At 38.2% G+C, this 26,093-nt stretch overlaps 1 protein-coding gene across 1 annotated transcript in view; it reads right to left on the bottom strand.

Moving 5' to 3' along the window:
* LOC140713931 (collagen alpha-6(VI) chain-like) overlaps window positions 1-26,093 on the bottom strand; it is a 142,859-nt gene that overhangs the window by 110,683 nt on the left and 6,083 nt on the right. Inside the window, exons 4-10 of the mRNA XM_073024627.1 lie at window positions 20,492-21,115; window positions 18,378-18,941; window positions 17,009-17,569; window positions 15,873-16,439; window positions 10,953-11,522; window positions 9,197-9,516; window positions 6,467-6,545 (exon numbers count right to left, since the gene is read on the bottom strand). Of these exons, the coding sequence (XP_072880728.1) occupies window positions 6,467-6,545; window positions 9,197-9,516; window positions 10,953-11,522; window positions 15,873-16,439; window positions 17,009-17,569; window positions 18,378-18,941; window positions 20,492-21,115 (3,285 nt within the window). The remainder of the gene's footprint in view (window positions 1-6,466; window positions 6,546-9,196; window positions 9,517-10,952; window positions 11,523-15,872; window positions 16,440-17,008; window positions 17,570-18,377; window positions 18,942-20,491; window positions 21,116-26,093) is intronic.

Below are 26,093 nucleotides of genomic sequence, written 5' to 3' on the forward strand. Positions count from 1 at the left end.
AATGTGGTTCATTTAAACCAATATCTGTTCTTAATGTAGATTATAGGTTACTTACCTCCATCATATAAATACTTAAATACCAACATTTCCATAAGATGTATTTCAGACATTGTACATATTATATATCATATAATCATATATAACACAAATCTCCACAAAGTATTTATCTGAGGTATACACTTATAGAAAAGAGTGGAAAGAAAAAACAAGCAGAAGGAAAGAACTATGTACAAGTAGGGAGTGATCTTTTAACAGCAGAGTCATTGATTTGTGAGAATAAAATCAGGCCTTTGAGGCATTATGTAGTTAAACCATTTTTCCCAGTATGAATCAAATAGTTCCTCCTTATGGTTAACAGATGCTGTTATCTTCTCCATTTTGTAAATGTCCATTGTAATTTCCATTCATGTATTTAAACTTGGGCTCTCCTGTGATAACCATTTCCTAGTAAGAGTCTTTTTACCAGCCACCAACAGTATATTCATTAAATATTTATCTCTTTTCAACCATTCTTGAGGTATATATCCAAAATATATGGTCTTACACTCCAAGGGTATTTCACATTTAAAGATGTCTTGTAGGGCATTGTGTATCCCCCTCCAATAGTTTTTGATTACAGGGCTGTCCCGAAAAATATGACAATGATTTGCATTTTGATTTTCAAAATTTCTCCAGCGAACAGGGAGGCTATTATCTGAATGGGATTTCTGCGAGGGTGTAATAAAATATCTTATCAAGTTTATCCATACAAACGCCCTCCATTTCTGTGAACTGGTACACTTCCATTGATATCTCCATATTGTTGTCCGTTCTTCCTCAGATATAATTATCCCTCCTTTCTTCTCCCATTTTGTTTTAATGTATGAAGTTGAATGTGTTTTAAGATTTGACAACCCCTTATACATGCTTGAAATTATTCTACTACCATTACCTGAATTATATGCTTTTCTAAAGAGCTCTATCAAGCATGTATTTGCTTTGGTCACATTTTTAAGCATCTTATTAACATATTGTCACATCTGTAAATACCGATAAAAATCTTGTTTTTCTAGTAAGTGTTTCACTTTAAGCATTTCAAAACTGAACAGTGTTCCTTCTCTCATTATGTTGCAAAGAACTGTCATTCCTTTAGCTGTCCAGTCCTTAAATCTAGCATCCAATTTATTTGGTGTAAAATCAGAGTCATATGCACACCATTTAAGAATTGCAATATCTCCCTCTAGATTATATTCTTTTATAGTAGTTTTCAATATTTTAAGAGTCAATTTCACCCAAGGGTTATCAATAGTATTTATGTACCTTTGCAGGTTGTTATCAGCCAAATTGCTTGTATGGGGATGGGAAGTACCCGCTCCTCAATGTTTTTCCATTGAGCGCCATATTGTGGGTTGCACCAACATATCACAGCTCTCAACTGTGCTGCAAAATAATAATCTCTAAGAGAAGGCGGGCCCCATCCCACCCTTTTCCTTTGCTAATTGCAATGCTTTGAGACAAACTCTATGCCTTTTACCCTGCCAAATATAACTTGATAGCATCTTGTTCCATTCATTGAATTGATTTTGATTAATCTCTATTGGTAGGGTCTGAAAGAGATATAGCAGTCTGGGCAGTATATTCATTTTAATAGTCTGAATCCTTGAACTGAGACTGAAAAAAGGAATCAGGTTCCATCTTGCCACATCTTCCTTAATTTTTTATATAAAGGCTGATAATTACATTCTGAAAATTTTGCCAAATCTTTTGGCATAATGATGCCCAAATATTTGAAAGACTCTGTGTGCCATGCCCAGGGGTATCGACTTTCAATTTCTCTTGGTGGGCTATAGTAATATGAAAGTAATTGGGTTTTATCTATGTTGATCTTGTATCCTAATACTTGACCATATTGTTCAAAGGATTGCATCAATTTAGGTGAAGAGTATATTGGTTGCCCTAGGTAGATCAAAATGACATCTGCATAATGAGCCAATTTATGCTCTGTCCCTTTAATAGTAATTCCCCTGATATCTTCATTTTGCCTGATGTATTCAGCTAATGGTTCCAGATATAACGCGAGGAGTAGTGGTGACCATGCAAAACCCTGTCTCGTGCCCCTTTCTAGGGTAAGACTATTTGATAAATATCCATTGATTTTAATCCTAGCAGTAGGATTGTCATATAGTGTCTGTATAGTTTTAACAATTGTGTGTTGGAAACCAAATCTTTGTAAAACTCTGTAAAGAAAATTCCAATTAACCAAATCAAATGCTTTTTCAGCATCCCCGCTTATCGCTATTGCTTCGATTTTATTTTTTTGTATATGATCCATAATGTGAAGTACCCTTCGTATATTGGTATATTGTCTTGTGTCTGGCGTTGTCGTATAAAACCTGTCTGATCCTTACGTATCAGTATGGGTAGAAACTCCTCTAATTGTTCAGCCATGATGGAGGTAAATAACCTATAATCTACATTAAGAACAGATATTGGTCTAAATGACCCGCATTCCATTTTATCCTTGCCTTCTTTCGCTACAGCTGAGATTATCACTTCCTTCCAACCTGGTGGCATTTGTGCCTTTTTTAGAGCCCAGTTCAGTGTGGGGAGTAAAACAGGAATTAACTCATTTTTAAATTCTTTGTACCACTCTGCTGTATACCTATCTGATCCTGGTGACTTGCTTAATTTAAGCCTAGTAATTGCAACTTTTAATTCAACTTCAGTTACGTCAGCAGTCATCGTTCTATTTTGTTCTTCGCTTAAAGTGGGTAACTCTAGAGAATTCAAGAAGGTGTCAATTTGGGTTATGCTTCCCCCTGGAACTTTGGAATATAAAGTTTTGTAAAACACTTACAAAGCTTCTTGAATTTCACTTAGCTTATTTTTTTATCATTTTCGTTCTTGGGTCCCTTATTCTATGAATTGTATTTTCTGCTATTTTTTTTTTCAGTTTCCATGCCAGTATTTTCATAGATTTTGATCCACTTTCATAATGTCTCTGTTTCAGAAACATTAAGTTTTTCCTGATTTCTTGCGTAGCCAAATTATTTATTTCATTCCTAATTCTTTTAATTTCCCCTAATGTATCCTGTGCCAAATTCAATTTGTGTCTTTTCTCTAGTTCCTTCAGCCTATTTTGTAATTCCTCTAATGTTTTATCCCTTATTTTTTCTTATATGAAGATATCGCTATAATTTTCCCTCTTAAGACCGCCTTCAGAGTATCCTTTAAAATGAGAGGTGAAACCTCTCCATTATCATTAAATTCTAAGTAGAGACCAATTTCTTTTTTAATTTGTTCCTTAAAGTAGGGATCATTCAGTAGACTTGAATTTAGTTTCCAAATAGTATTCTTTGGTTGTAGGTCAAAATTAACAGATAAATATATAGGTGCATAGTCACTTACATCTATTGTCCAAATTCCACAAGTGTTTATTTTGTCTTTGTCTTTGTCTTTTCCAAATGTTATGAAATAGTCTATTCTTGTATATCCAGAATGGGGAGCAGAATAATGAGTGTAATCCCTTCTGTCAGGGAAAAGGTCTCTCCATATATCAATTAAACCAACAACCTCAAAATGTGCATTAACTTTCTTATGTAAAGATTTTGTTTCATAGGTGTTTCTATTGGAAGAGTCTAAGTTTGGTTGTAATTGTAAATTTAAGTCTCCCCCACATATCAGGAGACCTTCTGTTTCCACTACCAGAATATCAGTAATTTTCTGAAAGAAACCAATATCACTTCCCGGGGGTGCATATATATATTCAATAGAGTAACTGAATTGTCATCTATATTCCCCCTTACCAGAATATATCTGCCCTTTTTATCTCCCATTTCGAATACTTTTTCAAAATTTAGCTTACTTGAGATAAAAATAGCAACTCCTCTCCTATGTCCTGATTTATATGAGGAGAAAAACAAATTAGTGAAGCCCATTCTCCTTAGTTTTTTATGCTCATTATCACTTAAATGAGTTTCCTGTAAATATACTACATGGGCTTGTTCTTTTTTCATTGTGGATAAAATTGTTTTATGTTTGATTGGATTTAATAGCCCATTGACATTAAAAGAAATGAATTTTACCTTGTCCTTAGCCATCTGTATTTATCTGTCAATGTATCATTGAAATTAGAATAAAACTTAATCGATCTACTCCCTGAACAAATAAGAACCAAGAAACGCAAATAATAACAAAAATGGCAACGAACTTGTGATTCCAAGGCTGAGGTCTCTGGTAGAAGACCCTGCGTTGAGCTAGAGGAAATGTCTAGCTGTGGGGGATAACCCCTCCTACTTGTGAGTTGAGGGCCCCCATTGCAGTATTCATAAAAGTCAGTGAATAAATCCATCACACAGAAAAAATTTCCCTGTGTACTCAAACATACACATACATACACATACGTGCGCGCGCACACACACACACACACACACACACACACACACACACACACACACACACACACACACACACACACACACACATATATATACACATACACAAATGTTACATACATACATACACATATATGCACACATACATATATTCTCATTTTGATGGGGAAAAAGGAGTAAGTGAGCAAATAAAGAATAACAACTAAGTAATATAAAATCCACATTATAATAAGTATTTCTCGAGATAGGTATATCACTGTGTACTTTTGCTTTCGTTTAGCTTCTCAACATTTTTAAAGTTTGCCAAACCTTATGGCTCTTCTGAAGGGGGTGAGGACTGTCTTTGGGAAACTCCCGGTCTCTTCCTGATATATTTATCTCGGCCTCCTCCCGTCTCCTGCCTTCTCGATTCTCGCACTATTTCCCAAGCAGAACGGGATAATTCCTCAGCCAGGCTTTCCATCGTTTTGGTCATGCTGTCCAGCAACCCTCTGGCCTTCACGTCTGTAGTCACCTCTTCCACTGTCTGGTACAACCGCATCCCATTGTTATGAAACTCTCGAAGTTTAGCAGGGTATGGAGTTTGAAATCTAATCTTATTTTGCTTTAGTACTCAATTTACTTCGGAGTATTCTTTACATTTCTGGAGGACAGCGGGGGGGGGTTAATCTTGGTCGAAATATATTAATTTATCCTCTAAAAACACTCTCTTCTTACCCCAGGCCCTTCGTAGAATCTCCGCCTTGGTGCTGTACCGAAGGAATTTAATTATTATTGAGCATGGCTTTCTATCCCGGGTAGGTTTCGGGACGAGCGTGCAGTGGGCTCTTTCAACTTCCAGCTCCATAGCCGGGGGAAGATCCAGCGCATCCCGCAGTAACTTTCTGACAAACTCCATCACTTACAAACACTCAGCTCCTTCGGGAATGTTGTAGATTCTGATATTTTTCCGCCGTGATCTTTCCTACAGGTCAAGCAGTTTACCTTCTTGGTGATGTAATATTTTTATTGTCTTACTCGGTATCTGTTCCACGTTTTGAATGCGATCTTCCACCTTCTCAATTCGAGTCTCTGCCACTGCTATTTATTGATTGACGCTGGCGAGTTCTGACTTAATATCACAGAGCTGCTGCTTTATATCTTTCTTGACCTCCATTATTTCTTTTAGGATTTCGAAGATATTCGCCACTTCACCTGAATGAGGCCCAGTATCCGCCTCACTAGCCCACGGTCGGGTAGGAGAGCCACTTTTTGTATTTCCATTCTTTTTCCCCGTTCTTGCCCCTCTTTTCAGTTCAAATATTTTTCAAAAAATATTATATTTGATGGGTTAACGGGGCTTAATACATTCCCTCTTTTGACCATATGATAGAAGGAATGTCACTGAGGCAGCTGAAGATGGTTGGCCCTATAACACTTCCCTGAGGAACTCCTGCAGTGATATCCTGAGGATGAGATGATTGACCTCCAACCACCACAATCATCTTCCTTCGTGTCAAGTATGATTCTAACCAGCAGAGGGTTTTCCCTCTATTTCCCATTGACTCCATTTTAGCTAGTGCACCTTGATGCCATAGTCAGTTAAATGCTGCCATGATGTCGAGGGCTATCACTCTCACCTCACCTCTGGTATTTAGCTCTTACTGTGGCACTCTTTGTGTAATAATTAAATAAATCCTAAGTGTAAATATCTAAAAGTACAGACCAAAAGAATCTCTTCCATTATACTTTAAATTATTCACCATCAGAAAAATTGGCACAGTGTGAGGCAAAATGAAACTGATATAATCTCTGTCTAGCCACTCAACTGTTTGGGTAAAGTTCCATTACAAGCTCAAGTAGAAGCAAAAGTTCCCTATTTTATTTTGTTTCCATTTCTGCATTGAAATTGCCTTCTTCTAAATATCTGAAAATATTCTGAGATTTGAAAACAAAATATGATCTCTGGATTCAAATTGAAAATGTGGCATTTAATATTTAACAGATAAAATCACATTCCCGAACACTTCTCATTAATGATATAATTCTATGCCAAAAATTAGTGCTCACAATATCTTCAAAACAGTATTGCATGTAAATGCCAAGCAAGTTACCTTTAAGTCGGAGTTTTTCTGATACTTTCTTTAATTTATTAATTTCATCATCTATTCCATCTGTAAATATTACAATGACCTGTAAAGAGAGGGTTTAAAATGTACAATCAGAATGGGTAGGTCAACTCAAGGAAACCACTGTATGCAGTTCACCAATTATTCACTCCTTTTTATAGCAAAGTACCATGAAGGGTTTAGCAATACTGCAACTATTTCCTGTATGAAGGCCTTATCACTGAAATAAATGTTTGGAATAGATCTACTACACAATACATGGAAACCCTGAAATATAGAGGGAAGATGCAGTCACCTCAAACACCAATGGAAATTCAAGTTCAAGTATAATTGTGGTGTGGAAAGTTGGACGATGGATCTCATCTTCAAAGATTACCTTGTTTGAATTTTTCCAGAGATATAGTTGACATTTGTATCTAGAAAAGAAGGGAAGCATTGACAGATTCTCTCTTCCTCGGCTCAAAGATTCCTATAGATAGTAACAGCAGCCTCAAAATTAAACAGCGCTTACTTCTCGGGAGGGCGGCAATGGCAAATTTAGATAAAATACTGAAGAGCAGAGACATAACATTGTCTGCGAAGATCTGTATAGTCAAGTCTATGGTATATCCAGTTGTGATGTATGGCTCTGAGAGCTGGACTGTTAGTAAAGCTGAATACAAAGGATTTGACACCTTTGAACTTGTATGCTGTAGGAAAGTGTTAAGAGTTTGTTTGACAGTGACAAGATCTGACAAGTCAAATTCAGCCAGGCTGCTCACTAGGAGGCTTGATTATGAGACAAAAGCTCAAATATTTTGGCCACATCATGAGAAGACAGGATTCCTTGGAGAAGACTCTCTCGTTAGGTAAAACAGAAGGTAAAAGAAGGAGAGGAGGATAACAGAGACTACGATGGATAGATAATATTACTAGACAATGTGTATGACCTTGGGGGATCATTGAGAGAACTTTCCAACAAGAAGGCTTGATGTTGAGGAGTCCATGGGGTCACCAAGAGTCAGATTCGACTTAATAACTGAACAACAAACTAGGTTTCTATATGATCTAGCTTACCATGTGAGATCTAATCAAAAGCCTTCCTAAAGTCCATGTAGGCAAGTGACCATCTACATCTCTGACCTCTTCAATCACCTTCATTACCTCTAAAAAAAAACTGTCACATTCATGAATCAAGATTTCATGCAGAAAGACATATTTGACAATTCTTAATCAATCTTTGACTTTTAAAACTTAACCCGTTAATATTTCTTTGTGAATTGCTTTAATCCTCTTCACTACTTGCCATTTTTCCACTTCCGTGTCATCTGTATATTTCTCCACAGTACATTCATTTCCTTCCTCTGTACCATTGTTATATTATAACAGCTCTAACCTGTGTGGCACTCCACTAATTATAGTTTGCCCACATAAGATAGACTCTCTTATCCCTACTCACTGTCTCCTGTTTGTTAGCCAATCCTCTAGCCAGACTATTATTTTACATCCAACACCATGAAACCACTTCTTGCCAAGGAATCTGTTGCATGCACCTTGTCAAGCACCTTCTGAAACTCCAGGTATACAACATCAACTGGTTTCCCTCTATTCACTCTGGCTGAACCTTCCATTAAAAACTCATACATTAGTCAGAAAAGACTTCATGAAGCCATGCTGATTCTATTTGACCAGGTTATGATTTTCTTACTATCATCTCTATGTTCATTCATCCTTACATTTTTCCATTAATATTTGCCAAATTAATAAGACAACAGTTACCTGCTTAAGAATTCCATATTAGTGTTTTCCAAACCTACAGCAGTTTTTCAGATTCTAAGGAGTTTTGGAAGTTTCCAACAAAAGCATGCACTATCTCAATAGCCACTTATTTTACAATCTTAAAACAAACATCATTAAATCCAGAAAAATTATCATTCTCTGGCCCTGTTAATTCACCAAAGAATTAATTCTGAAATGTGCGATGATACAGTTTAACTCCTCTCCATTTATTAGCATTTCTGAGATGTTTGTAGTATCTTCTACCATTGGAGAATGAACAATATGTTGGTCAAACTCTTCTACTTTTTCTCTAGTCCCCATTAGTATCGCCATATGTCTATGTTTACTTTTAACTCCCTCCTTTCTTCTGTACATAAAGTCACGCCAAATGTTACTTTCTTCTATATATTCATTAGTTTGCTCAAACTGTTTATTTTTCTCCTTGATGATTTTATTTTACTCCTCCTTTACTAGAATCCAAATTTAACCTTATTTTTGGGTTTATTACTATTTTTTGCCATCTAAGATGTATTCTCCTTCCATTCAGTACATTCGTCAACTCCTCTGGTTCGCCCTGGTTTGTTCATTCTGTCCTCTCTCACCCACCCCCCTCATTTTTCACCCTCATCTGGACGTATTTTTTCAGGGAAACATATTCACTGAACAGCTGCCATTGTTCATTCATTGTTTAATCTGTTAATCTGTTTTAGCCAACTCTATCCTCAGTCCTTTGTAAGTTCCTTTATATTTGGCTCAGACCCAAGTTTCTTAATTTTAAACTAGATGATAAATCCAACCTTACTGTGATCTTTTACTTGTGATTCATTTTTTAAACCTATAAATCTTAATCCCAATAAATTATTCAACTTTACTATAGCACATGAAATGAATTAACATCAGTTGTAGCCAATGATTTCTTTTTGCAGGTATTGTCTCCCCAGACTTATCAAATGTTACCTTCACATTTCCTTCTGCTTTCAGACTAAATAGCCTCGAAAAAGATTGCAGATAATCGGCATTCAAGACCCTGTTGTCATTTTGCATTGATGTTAGTTCTTCCCTGATTTCATTGGACTTAAACTGCTTAAACTGCAAATCAAAATTCGAACTGGATCGGTGGAATCCAATCTTAGTTGTGATGCCATTGCCTGACTTGCAGCTGATGTTGTGAAGATCCATCATTCTCTCAATGATGCCACTCAGATGACTGCCATGTGATTCCAGAAATTCCACATGATTACTGAGATCTAGTCCCATAGCAATATCGATGGAGCATACTGGAAGGAAAAGAACCATTTTACAAACATGTTCCAGTGCAATCAGGTTCTCATCGTTTATTCTACTGATAGTGCCATGTATATCTAATGTCAAAAGGGAACAGTCTAGTCATTCAATTTCCAAGCAATTTAATGACAACGTTATTTTGTTTCACTGCTTAATCATGTGGAAAGGAAAGTCCCTCGCAATCAGCTTTGAGAGACCAGTGGAGATCAGACTCCCTACTAAGTTATCAGACATTTTAGACCAGCTTGAAGTCATGTGAATCTCTTTGGATGAAACATCCATCACAGAATAGGGCACAGAGCCAAGACTTCATAATGTCCTTCCACAGGACAAATTCTGCTACAACTCCATCCTTAGATTTGTGAATGATACCATCGTAATGGGCTGTAGTTCAAATAATGATGCGCTGGAGTATGGGAAGGAAATAGAGAGTTTAATAACATGGTGTCATGAAAACCAACTCTCCCTCGATGTCAGCAAAACAAAGAGCTGGTCATTGACTTCAGGAAGGGAAGCAGTGCACATGCTGTACATCAGTGGTGTTGCCATCCAGAGCTTCAAGTTCCTGGAAGAGAACATCATCAATAACCTATCCTGGTCCCATCATGCAGTCACCATGATCAACACTTCTACTTCCTCAGGAGGCTAAAGAAATTTGTCACATCCCATCATCACTTACCAGTTTTTCTTGATGCACCTTAAAAGCATCCTACCCGCTGTATAATAGCTTGGTATAGCAACTGCATTTTGTGTTTGTTGCTTTGGATTTCTAGATTCCGAGAATTTTTTGTGTTTGAGATTCTGCCTTGTTATTATTTTACCTTGTTCTACCACAATGCACTGAGTAATGATTTAATCTTTATGAGCAGCATGTATGACAAGCTTTCTCAATATATATCAGTAAAAGTGACAATAATAAACCAATTCCATTTCCAATTTTAATTCCTGTCCCATTCTCAGAGATTATTCTACTTTTCAAACTACTCTTTCTATTCATCATTTCTGGAAGCTAATAAGTAATGCATTCGTTCTCAGGGTGCAGACTTGGCTATATTTTCTTTCTATAACTTATCAGAGGAGATAACAGACTGACATATTTCAAAAGTCATCTTAGAATCAAGCAAAAGGTGCAACTGATAGCACGACTAGAGTAAGCCCAATAAGTTCCCTTTCCTAAAGGAAATAAGGGAGCTTTTCACATTAATTTAAATATTTTATGGTTTTATTCATACCAATTTGTTATTATTTAGTTCAACCACTGGCAAGGTGTATTTTCAAATGAGCTTGGGGGTCACATGATATCTTAACCGGTCTACACCATATTGCAAAACTGTAGAAATTTTACATATATACTCCTGACAATCTGTATACAGACAGTAATCAACACTGACCAATTAAATAAAAGGAAGAAAAAGAGCTATTCACTCACCTGATGATGGCCTTTCTGTGCAGATACTGCGGACGAACCTTTTTTTAATTTTCTCCAGGCCTTGAAAATTCTGAACCTGAAAGATGTTTGAGCTGGACCCTGAGATTTGCAGAAGTTGTCTCGCTTGTACATTCCCTATACCCACAGCAAATACATTTATATTATCTTGTCTCAAGCGATCTGCTGGAGAACCCACTTCATCTTCTGAATCTCCATCAGTGAGCACAACCAGGTTTTGGGGCTCTCCAGAGGCACTCCTACTACCTGCTTCCTTTGTGAACATGGAGACCAAATTTTGCAGGGCAAATCCAATTTTGGTACCTCCTCCCATTTGAGTTACTTGGTCAAGTTCAGCCAGCAAGGATTCCTTTGTTGAGAAATCTTTTAAGTCAGCTATTTTTTGGAACTCTGAACTGAACTGCGCCAGACCAATCTGCACTTTACTTGGGTGGATAGTAAAAATGTCAATCAGGTGTTTCAGAAAAGATTTCATTCTGTCAAAATCAGTGTTACTAATACTTCCTGACCCATCCATGAGGAAAATAATGTCTGCTTTCTCGAGGACACAATCTATGAAAAAAAAAAAAACCAATTATGAATTTATCTCAGGCCACAATACTCCTTTCTTCCTTCCCCTATCTACAGCCCCCATGAAAGTGACCGATTCATGTTCTTCAAAATGGTTACATAGTTTTTGCGTTCCTTTAAAATATAAATATAGTATTCACAACAGACACATTGGTGGTAATACAATACATTGTCAGTGAAGCATTCCTTGCATTGCTAGTAAGGAAGCCATTGGAGTAGATATTGATGACATTGTTTCTGCCACCCTTAGAATATAGATTTAGTGTTCATTGCAGGCACATTAGTTTCCACAATCAATACATGAAGGTCCCAACTAGAGAGAGTGTTATACTGGATTGCCTATAAGGAAATGAGACAGGGAAAATTACAGAAGTGTGTGCAGGGGAACACTATGGATTTAGCAATCATAATTCCATCAGCTTCAAAACAAATATTCAAGAAATAAGAGAACAAGGATAGTAAGGGGCAGCACTGACCATCTTGAAGATCAGTGTATCCATCTGTGCATGGACCTGAACGAAATGAGGGAGACTTTAAATGGATTTTTTTCATCTATAAAACTCAGGCAAAATAGTAGTGAGGTTATGGACCATGTATGGATTGCAGAAGAGGAAGTGGTTGCTGTCTTGAGGAAAATTAGGCTGGATAAGGTTTCAGGACCTGACAATGTGCCCCCTAGGATCTTGTGGCAATCTGGTTTAGAAATTGCAGGGGCCCCGGAAGAGGTATTTAAAACACACTTAGCCAAAGGTGAGACGCTGGAAGACTGGAGGATAGCTAATGCTGTTACATTGTTGAAGAAAGGCTCTAAGATAAAGTTCAGAAATTATAGGCTTCATGAGCCTGATATCAGTAGTGGGTAAATTATTGGAAAGTTTTCGAAGGAGATGGATATATAAGTATTTGGATGGACAGGGCCTGATTATGTATAATCAACATGACTTGTCATGTGGTATGTCATGTCTAACCAATCTTATAGTATTTTGAAGAATTTACCAGGAAAGTTTATGAAGTAAAGGCAGTGGGTGTTGTCTAAATGGACTTTAGCAAAGACTTTGAAAAAGTTCTGCTGGTCAAGAAAATTGGGGGTATAAAGAACAGTAAGAAGGCTATCAAAGCTTTTGGACAAGCTGGAAAAATTGGATGAAAATGGTAGATGCAATTGAATGCAGACAGGTGTGAGGTGTCGTATTTTTGGAGAACTAACTAGGGTAGGATTTATACAGCGAATGAAAGGACACTGAGGGGTGTGGTAAGACAGAGGATTCTGGGAATACAGATCCATAATTCCTTGAAAGTGGACTCACAGGTAGATATGGTTGTAAAGTGAGCTTTTGGCACATTGGCTGTCATAAATCAACCTACGGCATACAGAAGTTGGTATGTTATGTTGAAGTTGTATAAGAAGACAGAGAGACCAAATCTGGTGGATTCTGTACAGCTCTAGTCACCTACAAAAGGAAAAGGTATCAATAGGATTGAAAGAGTACAGAGAAAATTTGTTGACGGGCCTTGAGCACCTGAGATTTAGGAAAGATTGAATAGGATAGGAGTTAATTCACAGGAGTGTACAAGAATGAGGGGAGCTTAGGAGGGTTATATTCTTAACCCACTCTCTTTGTTGTCAGCCATTGATCCCTGACCCTTACATTCAGGCTTGCTGGGCATTTCAGACACAATGTGGAATATAAATGTCAAGGAGCAGATAGATCATTTAATTTGCTTTCTTTTTCCCATTCTCTACAACAATCCTGACATCTCTCCTTACCATCAGAAAGCCATTCCAATGCCCAAGAATGATTATAAATAAATGGCAATGGAGAGTATGCTTCAGAGCAAACAAACAGTCCTCACAGAAAATGCTTTGTATTCTAGTCAGCTTGATCAAAACCAGAAAAAGTTGGAAATAATCATCGCTTCAGGTTGCATTCATGGGGACAGAAATAAAAATAAAGATTCAGGTCCATGGCTTTTCATCAGAATTGGAATGCACCAGAAATGAATTCAGCATTAGGCTATAGAGACAGGGAGGAGGGGAGAAAAGGAAAAAGATGGAGAGATGGAGGCTTTAAAGGAACAGATTTGGTTGTGTCGGCCGAGAGAAGGGGCAAAGGTTTGCCTGGCAGAAACATAAATCAATTAAATTTTAAATATCAGAGGAGACAGAGAAATGAACACAAATATATGGTGCTGGAAATATAAGAAACAGTAAAAAGCTGATCATCTGATTTGGTGAGTTTAGTGTGGAAGACAGAAGAAAAATAAGCAAGTTTTCAAGAATTCAGGTCAAAGTGGGAGAAAGAATACTTCAAGGTTGCAACAGAGCATATTACCAAAGTATAATAAATAATTTGTAAGATTAATGAGTCTAAAATATAGTAAAAAAAAGTGATAAGATAGCATGTATGTTGCCTTTCTGCTCATTGGCAACTCTGCCTTCACAACAGTTGGCCTGGATGTCCTCAGAGATCCTTGGCACTGATCACAATTCCAGCTGAAGAAGTCCAATAAGCCTGCGAACTGCTCGATCTTACAGAATGAAAGAGCCCAAGCTTATTACTTAATCTTGTATATTAGTCAGATTTAAATTCTAAACCTAATCACTTTCCTTAATGAGAGATACATAAGCAAGTAGGCATGTAGCCATCCAGGAGTGTCTTAAAAGACCCTATTGTATCCACCTCCACCACCGTTGCTGGCAGCCCATTCCACGTACTCACCACTCTCTGAGTAAAAAACTTACCCCGACATCTCCTCTGTACTTACTCCTCAACACCTTAAACCTGTGTCCTCTTGTGGCAACCATTTCAGCCCTGGGAAGAAGCCTCTGACTATCCACACAATCAATGCCTCTCATCATCTTATACACCTCTATCAGGCCACCTCTCATCCTACTTTGCTCCAAGGAGAAAAGGTCGAGTTCACTCAACCTATTCTCATGTCATGCCCCACAATCCAGGCAACATCCTTGTAGATCTCCTCTGCACCCTTTCTTTGGCTTCCACATCCTTCCTATAGTTAGGCAACCAAAACTGAGCACAGTACTCCAAGTGGGGTCTGACAGGGTTCCTATATAGCTGCAACATTACCTCTCGGTTCCTAAATTTAATTCCATGATTGATGAATACACTGTACAGCTTCTTAACCACAGAGTCAACCTGTGCAGCTGCTTTGAGCATCCTATGCACTCAGACCCCAAAATCTCTCTGATCCTTCACACTGCCAAGAGTCTCACCATTAATACTATATTCTGCCACATATTTGACCTACCAAAATGAACCACTTCACACTTAGCTGGGTTGAACTCCACCTGCCACTTCTCAGCCCAGTTTTACATCCTATCAATGTCCCGCTGTAACCTCTGACAGCCCTCCACACTAACCACAACACCTGCAACCTTTGTGTCATCAGCAAACTTACTAACCCATCCCTCCACTTCCTCATCCAGGTCACTTATAAATATCATGAAGAGTAAGGGTCCCAGAACACCTTCTTGAGGCACCCCACTGGTGACTGACCACCATGCAGAATATGACCCATCTACAGCCACTCTTTGCCTTCTGTGGGCAAGCCAGTTCTGGATCCACAAAGCAATGTCCCCTTGGACCCCATGCCTCCTTATTTTCTCAATAAGCCTTGTATGGGGTACCTTATCAAATGCCTTGCTGAAATCCATATACACTACACCTACTGCTCTTCCTTCATCAATGTGTTTAGTCACATCGTCAAAAATTCAATCAGGCTGGTAAGGTACAACCTACCCTTGGCAAAGCCATGCTGACTACTCCTTATCATATCATACCTCTCTAAATGTTCATAAATCCTGCCTCTCAGGATCTTCTCCATCAACTTACCAACCACTGAGGTAAGACTCACTGGTCTATAATTTCTTGGGCTATCTCTACTCCCTTTCTTGTATAATGCAACAGCATCCATAACCCTCCAATCCTCTAAAAAAGAACTTCATCTAATCATATCACAATGGTTTATATCTGCATGTTTTAAGGCCTCCTAGACCACATGAATCAAAACTTTATAATTTACTTACCTTCCTAATTAATATGCATGGTCATTATGAGGACTGTGAACAGACAACTCCATTTTAAGTAAAAAGATCTGTTTACATGAGGTAAATTTATAAACTTCACTTCTGACTCAAAGGTAACCAAGATGGTATTGGGCTAACATCACCACCCCACATCCATCCCTCAGCTCCCCATCCTCCAACAGCAATGTCAATATAAAATGCAGGACACTCCCAGGTTAGTAACTACATTATAACTAGTCACACACTGTTTTTGTTCAACTCAAAGGTACATATATACACATTACCTGGATTAGTTTTACTACAAATCAACTGAGATGTATTTTTAATTACATCAACCATGTTGTCAAATCTTTGCATATTGAAACGTTTTTTATCAACATCTAGTATTCCCACCAGCACTTCATCTTTGCCACTGGATGGACTCACGGTGATGACAGTCGCTTCACTCTGTCCAATGTCTGCCTCTAATGATCGTTGCAAAGAATCTATGCCTTTCCTGTTAGTCATCACTGTGATGAACTGTGAGTCTCCTTTTAGGCTTCGGCTTCCATTTGCTAAAAGCTCTTTTGCCAGCTTAAGATCAGGTGTAATATCGACAGCTTCTGCTGCTAAGTTCATTTTGTTTATGGCTTCGCTGATCTCTGTTTTGCTCATAGATTGGCTCAGCTGGAATTGGATATTAGGTGCATCACTGTACAGAATGGCACCAAACTGCACATTGCTGGAAGAAACAACTGAATTGTTCACCATATTTAACATGAAAATTTTCATCTGCTTGAACTCATCTGGCTCTGTGTTAATGGATCCATCAATTACAAAAACAATGTCTGCTTCATCTGTTCTCAGACAGGCTGCAGGAGAGAAGGAAAAAGACATTTACCTCATGTGGAATACCCATATTCTGAAACTGTTAGGATGTCAGAAAACTTGCAATTGGAACTTAGTGCCAGGTCACTTGAGAAAGGGACTGTACAAATAAAAGGGGTCCCTTGGTTTGACCCACATGGTTGGAACTATGGGCAATATTATAAGCACTCAGAGTTTAATAGCATCAGACAGCTGAGGGTGATAGAAATCAAAGCGTAAAGGATCTTCCCCAACTCACAGAGTTATCCACTATAGAATTACTCCAAATACATTTCCAACAGTGTCTATTTAAGTCCCTGACAATTAACAACTCCTTTACATCAGGGGTTCCCAACATGCGTTCCATGGACCACTTGCTTTATTGATATTGGTTCAGGGCATAAAAAAGTTTGGGAGCACCTGCTTTACATCTATTTTATGATCAAATCATGCCAAAGGTTTTGAGTTTTGGCCACAAATTAACAAGCTAGTTAATCTTCCTCTAATTAAAGAAGGATTATTTTAAAATTTATCTTTTGTTTGTCATTCCATAAGAATAATTCAATGTTCTTACTGTCAACGTGACCGCAGATTTCCCAGTATATTTTTTGGTCCAGATCTTCAAGTTGAGTGAAGTCTTCAACATAATGAACTTTATCTTGAGATCCTCCAATTTCCAGAAGCTGACTTACGTTGGCTTTCGATACACCCACGGCAAACACTATGATTCCTACATTCCTGATGGATGTTGCTGGGCCCAGGACCTCATCCTGTGCCTCTCCATCAGTGATCACTATGAGATATTGTGGGATTCCAGGCCGACCACCTTTAGACTGGGCAAAGTACTCCTCTGTAAAGCTCAGGGCAGAGCCAGTCATAGTACCTCCTCCTATTTGCCGCACTGCAGTAATTGCCTTGCGTATATCATCTTGAGATGAATATCTACCAAGATTAAACTCTAGACGGGAGTCTTCAGCATATTGTATTAGACCCATGTGCACGTTCTCTGGACCAATAGTGGTCCTGTTCACAAAGCTATGCATAAACTCTTTCATTTTCTGAAAATCAGTGGGACTTATGCTTCCTGATCCATCGATTAGGAAAATGATGTCACTCTTCCCCATCTTGCTGCAGGCTGTGAGAGAAAAGCCATTGTTATTCTGTGAATCTTGTTCTTTGTTCATGTTCTCCCATCCTAGCAAGTGCACTGTACAATCATAATGCAATTATTGCAAATCATTTCAAACTATCTCTATGCATATGACTAGACCAGATCCAGCCGTATGACGAGCAAACTTCTAGCGGGACAGAAATTGAGAATCATAGTCTTTTTTCTTCTATTAACAGTTTGCAAAACCTGAGCTTGAAGTGAATGATTTTGCAATGTGTCATCCTTAATACATCAGCAGTGCCAGGGGCCATTGCTTTCCACCCTTATTCTATGGGTTTGGAGGTGGCTGATGAGCTGAAAATGGGAACCGCAGACCAAAGGTTCTTGATTAGGCAAATAGGTGAATCGTTTGATATACTTCGCTCTACCTATCCACTTAATATAATTGCTCAACACCAAATATTTTCTCGGATCCCAACAACCTTATTGTTACTCTGACTTTTATGTTCTTTAGTAATGTACTGTATAAATGGAAAAACAGAAGAAGATTATCAGCTATTTAGTAAAAGTAATGATCCAGATCGATGCAGAAAGAGGAATGTCGGGGCCAGAACTCAGTACTCAGTTTTATCCTTAGTAAGGATCAATAGTCAATTATAAATCCTCCTCTTTCTTTACAAATACTATTATTCATTGGGCCCTCTTATGCAATTTTACAGCCATAACTTGTTCTATTTCTCATAGTAAACATAACAGAGTTACCAGGGAACAATAAAGCTAACAGAAGAATTCTCAGTCACCACTTAGAAGTGTTTTCGAATCCAATGCTTACCTTCCTGTGAACAGATTGCCCGCACAATGTTATTCTTTATATCCTTCAATGCATCAAAGTTAGTGACATAGTAAACTCTTTCTTCAGTTCCTCCTGCAACCTGTTTAAGTTCTTCATTACTTGTATTCCCTACTCCTACTGCATAACAGATTATTCCCTGCTGTTTCAGATCTCTTGTGGGTTCTTCTACTTTATCATGTGCCTTTCCATCGGTGAGAGTGATCAGGACCTGGTGCACTTCATGTTTACGGCTTTCCTTTGCTTTGCTGAAGAGACCTTTCATGTAACTTAATGCACGGCCTGTCCAAGTTGTTTTCCTAATTTGAGAAATTCTTTCAACTGCTTCCTCCAAACTAGTTTTATTGGTATATTCAGTGACTGTAAATTCAGTTTGTGGATCCTTTGAATACTGGACAACCCCAATGCGAACCTGATTTGCACCAATAGTAAAAGCTTTAATAACCGTGATCAGGAATTTTTTTACTTCCATGAAGCTCTCTGGTGAAATGCTGGACGACCCATCAACCAGAAAGTAAATATCAGCTTCTTCAGTTTTAGTACAGGCTGAAAAAGAAGAATTGCTTTAGGTACTGAAGAACAATAAGAACACACACCAAAGTTGGGATGCTTACAGAGACAATGGCAGTGAACATCTGATATTGAGTATCAGTTGGTAAATATATTAGCTCTGCAATGAATAGCAGTTGGCCACTCAAGCATTATACTTAAATGCACAACTATGTACTTTACCCAGGTATTTTCATCTTTTTTCTTCAGATTTGTCAGTTTACATTTTGAAGGCAACCATTGAATTTCAATCCACCTTGCTAGACCATTTCTTTCCAAATATTAACTAGGTGTTGCATAATTATTTTTCTGATGTGGGGTACAAATAAATATTAAAAACCTAGCACTGACTGACACAAGTAAGAGCAATTACAAACTAACATACCTCACTGCATACTGAACAAAATCAGAGGAACAATGCACACTTTTAGCTGGCAGTTTGAGAGATAATAACAGTGAGTTCCTCTTCATTGGTCAAGGGCTAGTACATCTGACCTTTTCATCTGTCAGTTGAGAACACTGTGTCCAGGGTTGAAAGGCAAGATCTTATTGGTGATTCCTCCCTTCTCTTGGATCCAACATAAAGTAGTATTAGCAGAGTGGATCAGGCTATGAAGAATTCATTACCCTTTAATCCAAGTTTCTATCTATTCATTTATGAGATGCAGATAAATCTGGCAAGCTCACCATTTAGCATCCATCTCAAATTGTCCTTATAACTCGGTAGCTAACCAGGCTAATTCAATGGCAATTAATTTTCAATCATATTAATAAGTCAGAGTTCACATATTGGCAGGGATAATAGTGAAACTATAATATTTATCTCCCTCTCTCCCTCCCTCCCTCCTATTCGGGACTTTAATTGAATTGTCAGTTACTTACAATCACTACCAGACTGGCAGTTAAAGGACTATTCCATATAAACTTAGACTGACAACATGCAATATTCAGGGAGGATTACTCTGCTTGTTTTGTGTTGTTTTTCTGATGAAATATTACATGAAGTCTCCCTCGCCTCCATTAGATGGATAAGAAAGTCTCATGGTACTACTTAGGAATTTTTTTCTGATGTTCCAATCAATGTCATCTTAAAAATATAGGTTACCCAGGCATTATCATAGTCGTGCTTGTGACAGTACTCTTTGCATAACTTAGCTTCTACATTTCCTGCCTTGCAACTCTTCCAATGTACTACATTTCCTATAAAAATTTTGACAGACACTACAAGAATGATACTTCAAAATGTGGAGTGATTAATATTAAATTTATATAGGATATACAGTTTTTAAACTAAGGCATAAAGGGTTAAATCAAACTCCAATAACTAGGACCATTGCAAACTAGAGAATTTAAAATACTTGAACATTTTGTTAAAACTAAACAATAATAATTAGACAGAAGGGACTAAAAGATATATTGAACAATTAAAAACTGAACTCTACCCTTGAATAAGTTTTATGTTAGATCGAATGTGCAATCAATAACAATAATTATCAGACTGGTTATGGCACAAAATTCATAGAAAATTTACAACATCTTCTTCAAACCTTCTTTAATGATGTCCTCTTCGACAGCTGTCCCTGAGGTTTGAGAGATAACCTCTATGCAAATCCTATTCTGCAAGATGTCTGCGGCAGGCGACAGCATGAGGAAATCCTCTAATCTTAAAACATATTGTTTTGATGGATACGAAGCAATTTTCTCCAGCTCGTTTTCGGTGACATTCCCAATGCCCAAGGCAAAAATATTAACACCATTACGACGCAGTGAGATTGCACTGTCCGCATCCTCAGTCTGGAATTCACCACCAGTGATCAAAAACAAAATTTGGGGGATCCCTTTCCTGACACGACTGCCAGCCTGTGTCGTAAAATAATTTTCCCTTACAAAGTGAAGGGCAGCGCTGGTCTTTCTTCCTCTTCCCCCTCTATAGGGCATTGATCTTACATGATCCAAGATGTCACTCTTGGTGTGATAGGTTGTTAGTTTAAACTCTTCTTTTGGTAAGACACTGTACTGAGCCAAACCAACACGGACACGGTCAGCTGTCACATCCAGTGTATTGATTAGGCCTTGTAGAAAACCACGGATTAGCTGAAAGTTGGTGACTCCAATGTTGTCAGATGTGTCTACCAAGAAGACGACATCAGCAATTGAAGCAGTCGTGCATGCTGTGAGGAAACAAAACATTGTTCAGGTCATGAATGATTAAACATGTGCAGAAGTAAATTAACAGCAATTTGGCACTGACATTGCTTTGGTGGTGACTCATCAGTAACATTAAAGTGAAAGGGGAGTTCTCTGTGGCTCTCTGATCAATATTTATCTCTCAAGCAAATTTGTTATTACAGTTTATCTGCTCATTATCTCATTTTGTTGTGAGAAATTTGCTATGAACAAATTGGCTTTTGATTTTCACAGGAGCAACCAAACTTTGAAAAGCACTTAACTGGCTCTAAGCTGTAGCAGCATTGTGAGTAAACCTTTATTCATTCTAGTTTTGTCATTCAAATAAAAGATAAAATGATGAGAACTGGTTGCATTGTTTATGCTAGCATTACTTCAACTTCTGATGAATATTCCAATTAACACTTAAAATGACTAAGTTATTTGTTGCATCAGTGGAAACCTTTCCCTTGAACAAGGGAGTGGAACAAATGGGAATATTTTTACAGATGATGTCACAAAGCAGTTCTTCAAAAAATAAGTATTGGAAATCTAAAATGTTCTTTCTTCACAAAACTGTTGATGCTAGGTCAAATAACATTGAGAACATTGATTGATAGCTTTGTGTTAAGTAATGGCTTTGGAGGCTATGAGTTCATGTTGTGTCAACAGGCAATGTGGTACAGTTCAGACAAGATATAAATGAAGCGAAGACAAAGTTCAATTGTCTGAATTACCTCTGTTTAATATCTGAAAGCTCCAATTCATCATCAAAACACAAGTTTAGCACAGCATAATATCAGCAATATACTAAACTACAAAGTGTAAGTGTAGAACCTTCTTTCTGTTTTGTCCTTAATTAAATTTAATGAAGATTATCTTTCATACAATCATTCCAAAATAAGGGATTTTCTTCATTAGTATCAAAAATTCTCACTTTAATGTCATCATACCATAAGACATATTATAAGAGCAGAAATAGGCCATTTGGCCCATCGAGTCTGCTGAAGCATTCCATCATGGTTGATCTATTATCCCTCTCAACCCTATTTTCCTGCTTTCTCCCTGTAACTTTTCACACCCTCATTAATCAAATAGCTATCAATCTCCACCTTAAATACACACAATGACTTGGCCAGCACAGCCATTTGTGGCAATGAATTCCATAGATTTACTAAAGAAATGTTTCCTCATTTCTGCTCTAAATGGAAGTCCCTCAGTTCTAAGGCTGTACCCTCTGATCCTAGACTGCCCCACTGTAGAAAACATCCTCTCCACTTTATCCACACCTTTCAATATTTGATGGGCTGTAATGAGATCCCTCCTCATTTTTCTAAACTTCAACGAGTGCAGAACCAGAGCTATCAAATATTCCTCCTATGTTAATCCTTTCATACCCGAGATAATTCTAGTGAACCCCCTCTGGACCCTTTCCAATGCCAGCACATCTTTTCTCGGATAAGGGACCCAAAACTACTAACAATATTCCAAGTGCAGTCGGACCAATGTCTTATAAAGCCAAAGAATTAGATCAAAGAATTCCAGCAGATTGGTCAGCTAAGATTTCCCCTGCAGAAAACCATGCTGACTTTGGCCTATTTTATCATGTGCCTCCAAATACCAGAAAATCTCATCCTTAATAGTTGATGTCTTTCCAGTCCCTGAAGTCAGGCTAACTGGCCTATAATTTCCTTTTTTCTGCCTTTTTATTCTTCATGTTCTGTTCAGATTCTGACTCACTGTAATGTCTCCTGGTGAAATTCGCTCTTTGCGAGTCTGAAACATTATATACTTTGTCTTTCTCCTTTAGTCATATTTTTTTTAAGTTTTTTAAAATTGTGAATTCTGTCAGTCAAAAATAAGAACAGGCTGCATATGTGGGAAGAAAAACAAGGTTAGCATTTTGGGTCAAAGACAGCTTTGCAAAGTTTAGAAGCTGTGTTCTGCTAACTTGTAACCTCTCTCTGATTTTATGATACTCAACAGAGCAGTTGACCTCTGTTAGAAAGTGCAGAAGCTACAAACCTGACAAGCTGACTAGCAGTTTGTGGCAATCATGAATTATCCTATACCAACACCCTCAAAGAACTAACCATCTTGACCTGGATAACTTGATAGGGAAGGAGAAAATACTAAAACAAGGATGGTTGATATACTGTATCATTCTTCTTTTCAAGTGAACACTGGATATTGTCGAATAACGCAAGAAGGGTTGACAAAGTGGAGCTATTTTTTATTTGAGGAACTGAACAGGCAGCCAGCTGCATGTTAGGTCAATGATGTAATATCCAGAAATATTCTTCCTAAAAATGATAGACATCTAAAGTGCATTTTCTACTCAAAGCTGTTGATACTGACAATGGGAACACATTGATTGACAGCTTTATGTTAAGTCATGATTTCAGATGTGTAAAGGTTAATGTGGTTCGACTGGAAGACCAGGCTCAATTGGTAGAATGAACTCTGTTTAACATTGAACATGCTACCCGAAGGAGCCTGGACTTCTCATTGTGCATCTTGGAACCCATCCAATGAGGCAAATGTTGCTGCAATTCACAGATGCACACTGGTGCTCATCGCCAACCTATCAGGAACTCAGCCTGTACATCTTAAAGTAGGACTTCACAAAACTTATTCAGTACAATCCATAAATGGCAACCTTTAACTTCCTAAATCTATAACTATAGGAATAGGAAGCAGGCACGAAGTTTTAAGCCCCAGGAAAAAGTACATACATTTCAACAAGAGGCAAAATATTGAGGTAAATTTAAGGTGAATATGCAGAAGCTATCTGATTATCTTTACAACAAGAAAGGGAAGCAACAGATCACCATTTTCATTTCCCATTAATACCAGACAGTTAGAGTGAAGACACCTTTATAATCAGCTCTTGACAAAGTAATGTTTAAAAATATTTGTGCCAGGACGGGATAAACACACCCGGGGAGACCTGAAGACCAAAGGACCATTAGGAGCAGAATAGGGCCATTCAGCCCATTGAGTCTACTGCACTATTCTATCATGCTGATCCCAGATCCCTGTCAATGCCATGCACCTGCCTTCTCAACATAATCTTTAGATGCATTGACCGATCAGGAAATGATCAACTTCCATCTTAAATATACACACAGACTTGGCCTCCACCACAGTCTGTGGCAGAGCATTCCACAGATTCACTAATCTCCAGCTCAAAAATATTCCACCATACCTCTGTTCTAAAAGGTCACCCTCAATTTTGAGGCTGTGCCCTCAAGTTCTGGATACCCCCACCATAGGAAACATTCTCTCCACATCCACCCTATCTAGTCCTTTCAACATTCAGTAAGCTCCCATGAGATCCCCTGCATCCTTCTAAATCCTAATGAGTACAGGCGCAAAGCTGCCAAACACTCCTCATGTGCTAACCCCTTCATTCCTAGAATCATCTTTATACATGTCCTCTGGACTCTCTCCAACGCCAACACAGCTTTTCTGAGATATGGGGCACAAAACTGTTGGCAACACAAGTACGGCCTGACTAGTGCCTTATAAAGGCTCCGCATTATCTCCTAGCTTTTATATTCTACTGCCCTTGAAATAATGCCACATTACATTTGCCATCTTTACCACAGATTCAACCTGTATATAGGGTGGATATAGAGTGCTAAATGAGAAGCTGCTACGTGCTTGTTCTTGCAGAAACATGACACCAGCACAACATCCCATGCATCATCAGTCTTCAAGCCATGATACTTAGGGCTTGGGCATGGTTACGTAGCACAATGTTTTACAGTACCCAGGCTAAAATCCTACCACTGACTGTAAGGAGTCTCTATGTTCTTCCCGTGATAGTGTACGTTTCCTCCAGGTGATCTGATTTACTCCCACAGTGCAAAGATGTACAGGTTGGGGCTAGGATTAAATCGGGGGTTGCTGGCCAACATCACTCAGAGGGCCAGAAGAGGCTGTTCCGCACCGCATCTCAATAAATAAATATACTTTAGCGACTGCATCTGTTTATGTTATTGTAAATATCTGCATTATATGTGCGTCTGACTGTACATACTTTGTTTTGTATCTAACCATGGAGGAACACTGTTTTGTTCAGCTACTGTACCTATAGAAGGTATTCACCACCCCACCCCACCCCATGGATGTTTTCATGTTTTATTGTTTTACAACATTGAATCACATCGCTACATGGAGCTCAGAAAAATACAGGGCTATTGGTAACCCTAGGTAATTTCTAAAGTAAGGACATGTTCAGCACAGCTTTGTGGGCCGAAGGGCTTGTATTGTGCTGTAGCCTTTCTATGTTCTATGTTTCACAGTGGATTTAATTTGGATTTTTTGACACTGATCAACAGAAGAAAAGACCCTTTCCAGTCAAAGTCAAATCAGATCTCTACAGTGTGATCAGAATTATTTACCAATATAAAACACAAAATGATTGATTTCATAAGTATTCACCCCCTTCATGTCAGTATTTAATAGATGCACCTTGGGCAGCAATTACAACCTGGAGTCTGTGTGGACAGGTCTCTATCAGCTTTGCACATCTGGACACTGCAACTTTTCCCAATTCCTCTTTACAAAACTGCTCAAGCTCTGTCAGATTGCATGGGGATTGTGAATAAACAGAACTTTCAAGTCCAACAACAAATTCTTAGTTGGATTGAGGTCTGGGCTCTGAATGGTCCATTCTAGGACATTAACTTTGTTCTTTTTTAAGCCATTCTTCTGTAGCTATGTCTTTATGCCAAGGGTTATTGTCTTGCTGGAAAACGAATCTTCTCTCAAGTCGCAGTCCTCTTGCAGACTGCAAGCGGTTTTCCGCCAGGATTTCCCTGTATTTTGCTGCATTCAGTTTACCCTCTATCTACACAAACATTCCAGGACCTGCTGCAGTGAAGCATCCCCAGAGTATGATACAGCTATTACCATGCTTCATTGTAGGGTTAGTGTTTTTGATGAAGTGTGTTGTTTGGCTTACATCAAACAGTG

Source organism: Hemitrygon akajei, chromosome 20 (genome assembly GCF_048418815.1).
Source record: "Hemitrygon akajei chromosome 20, sHemAka1.3, whole genome shotgun sequence".
Taxonomy (NCBI): Eukaryota; Metazoa; Chordata; class Chondrichthyes; order Myliobatiformes; family Dasyatidae; genus Hemitrygon; species Hemitrygon akajei.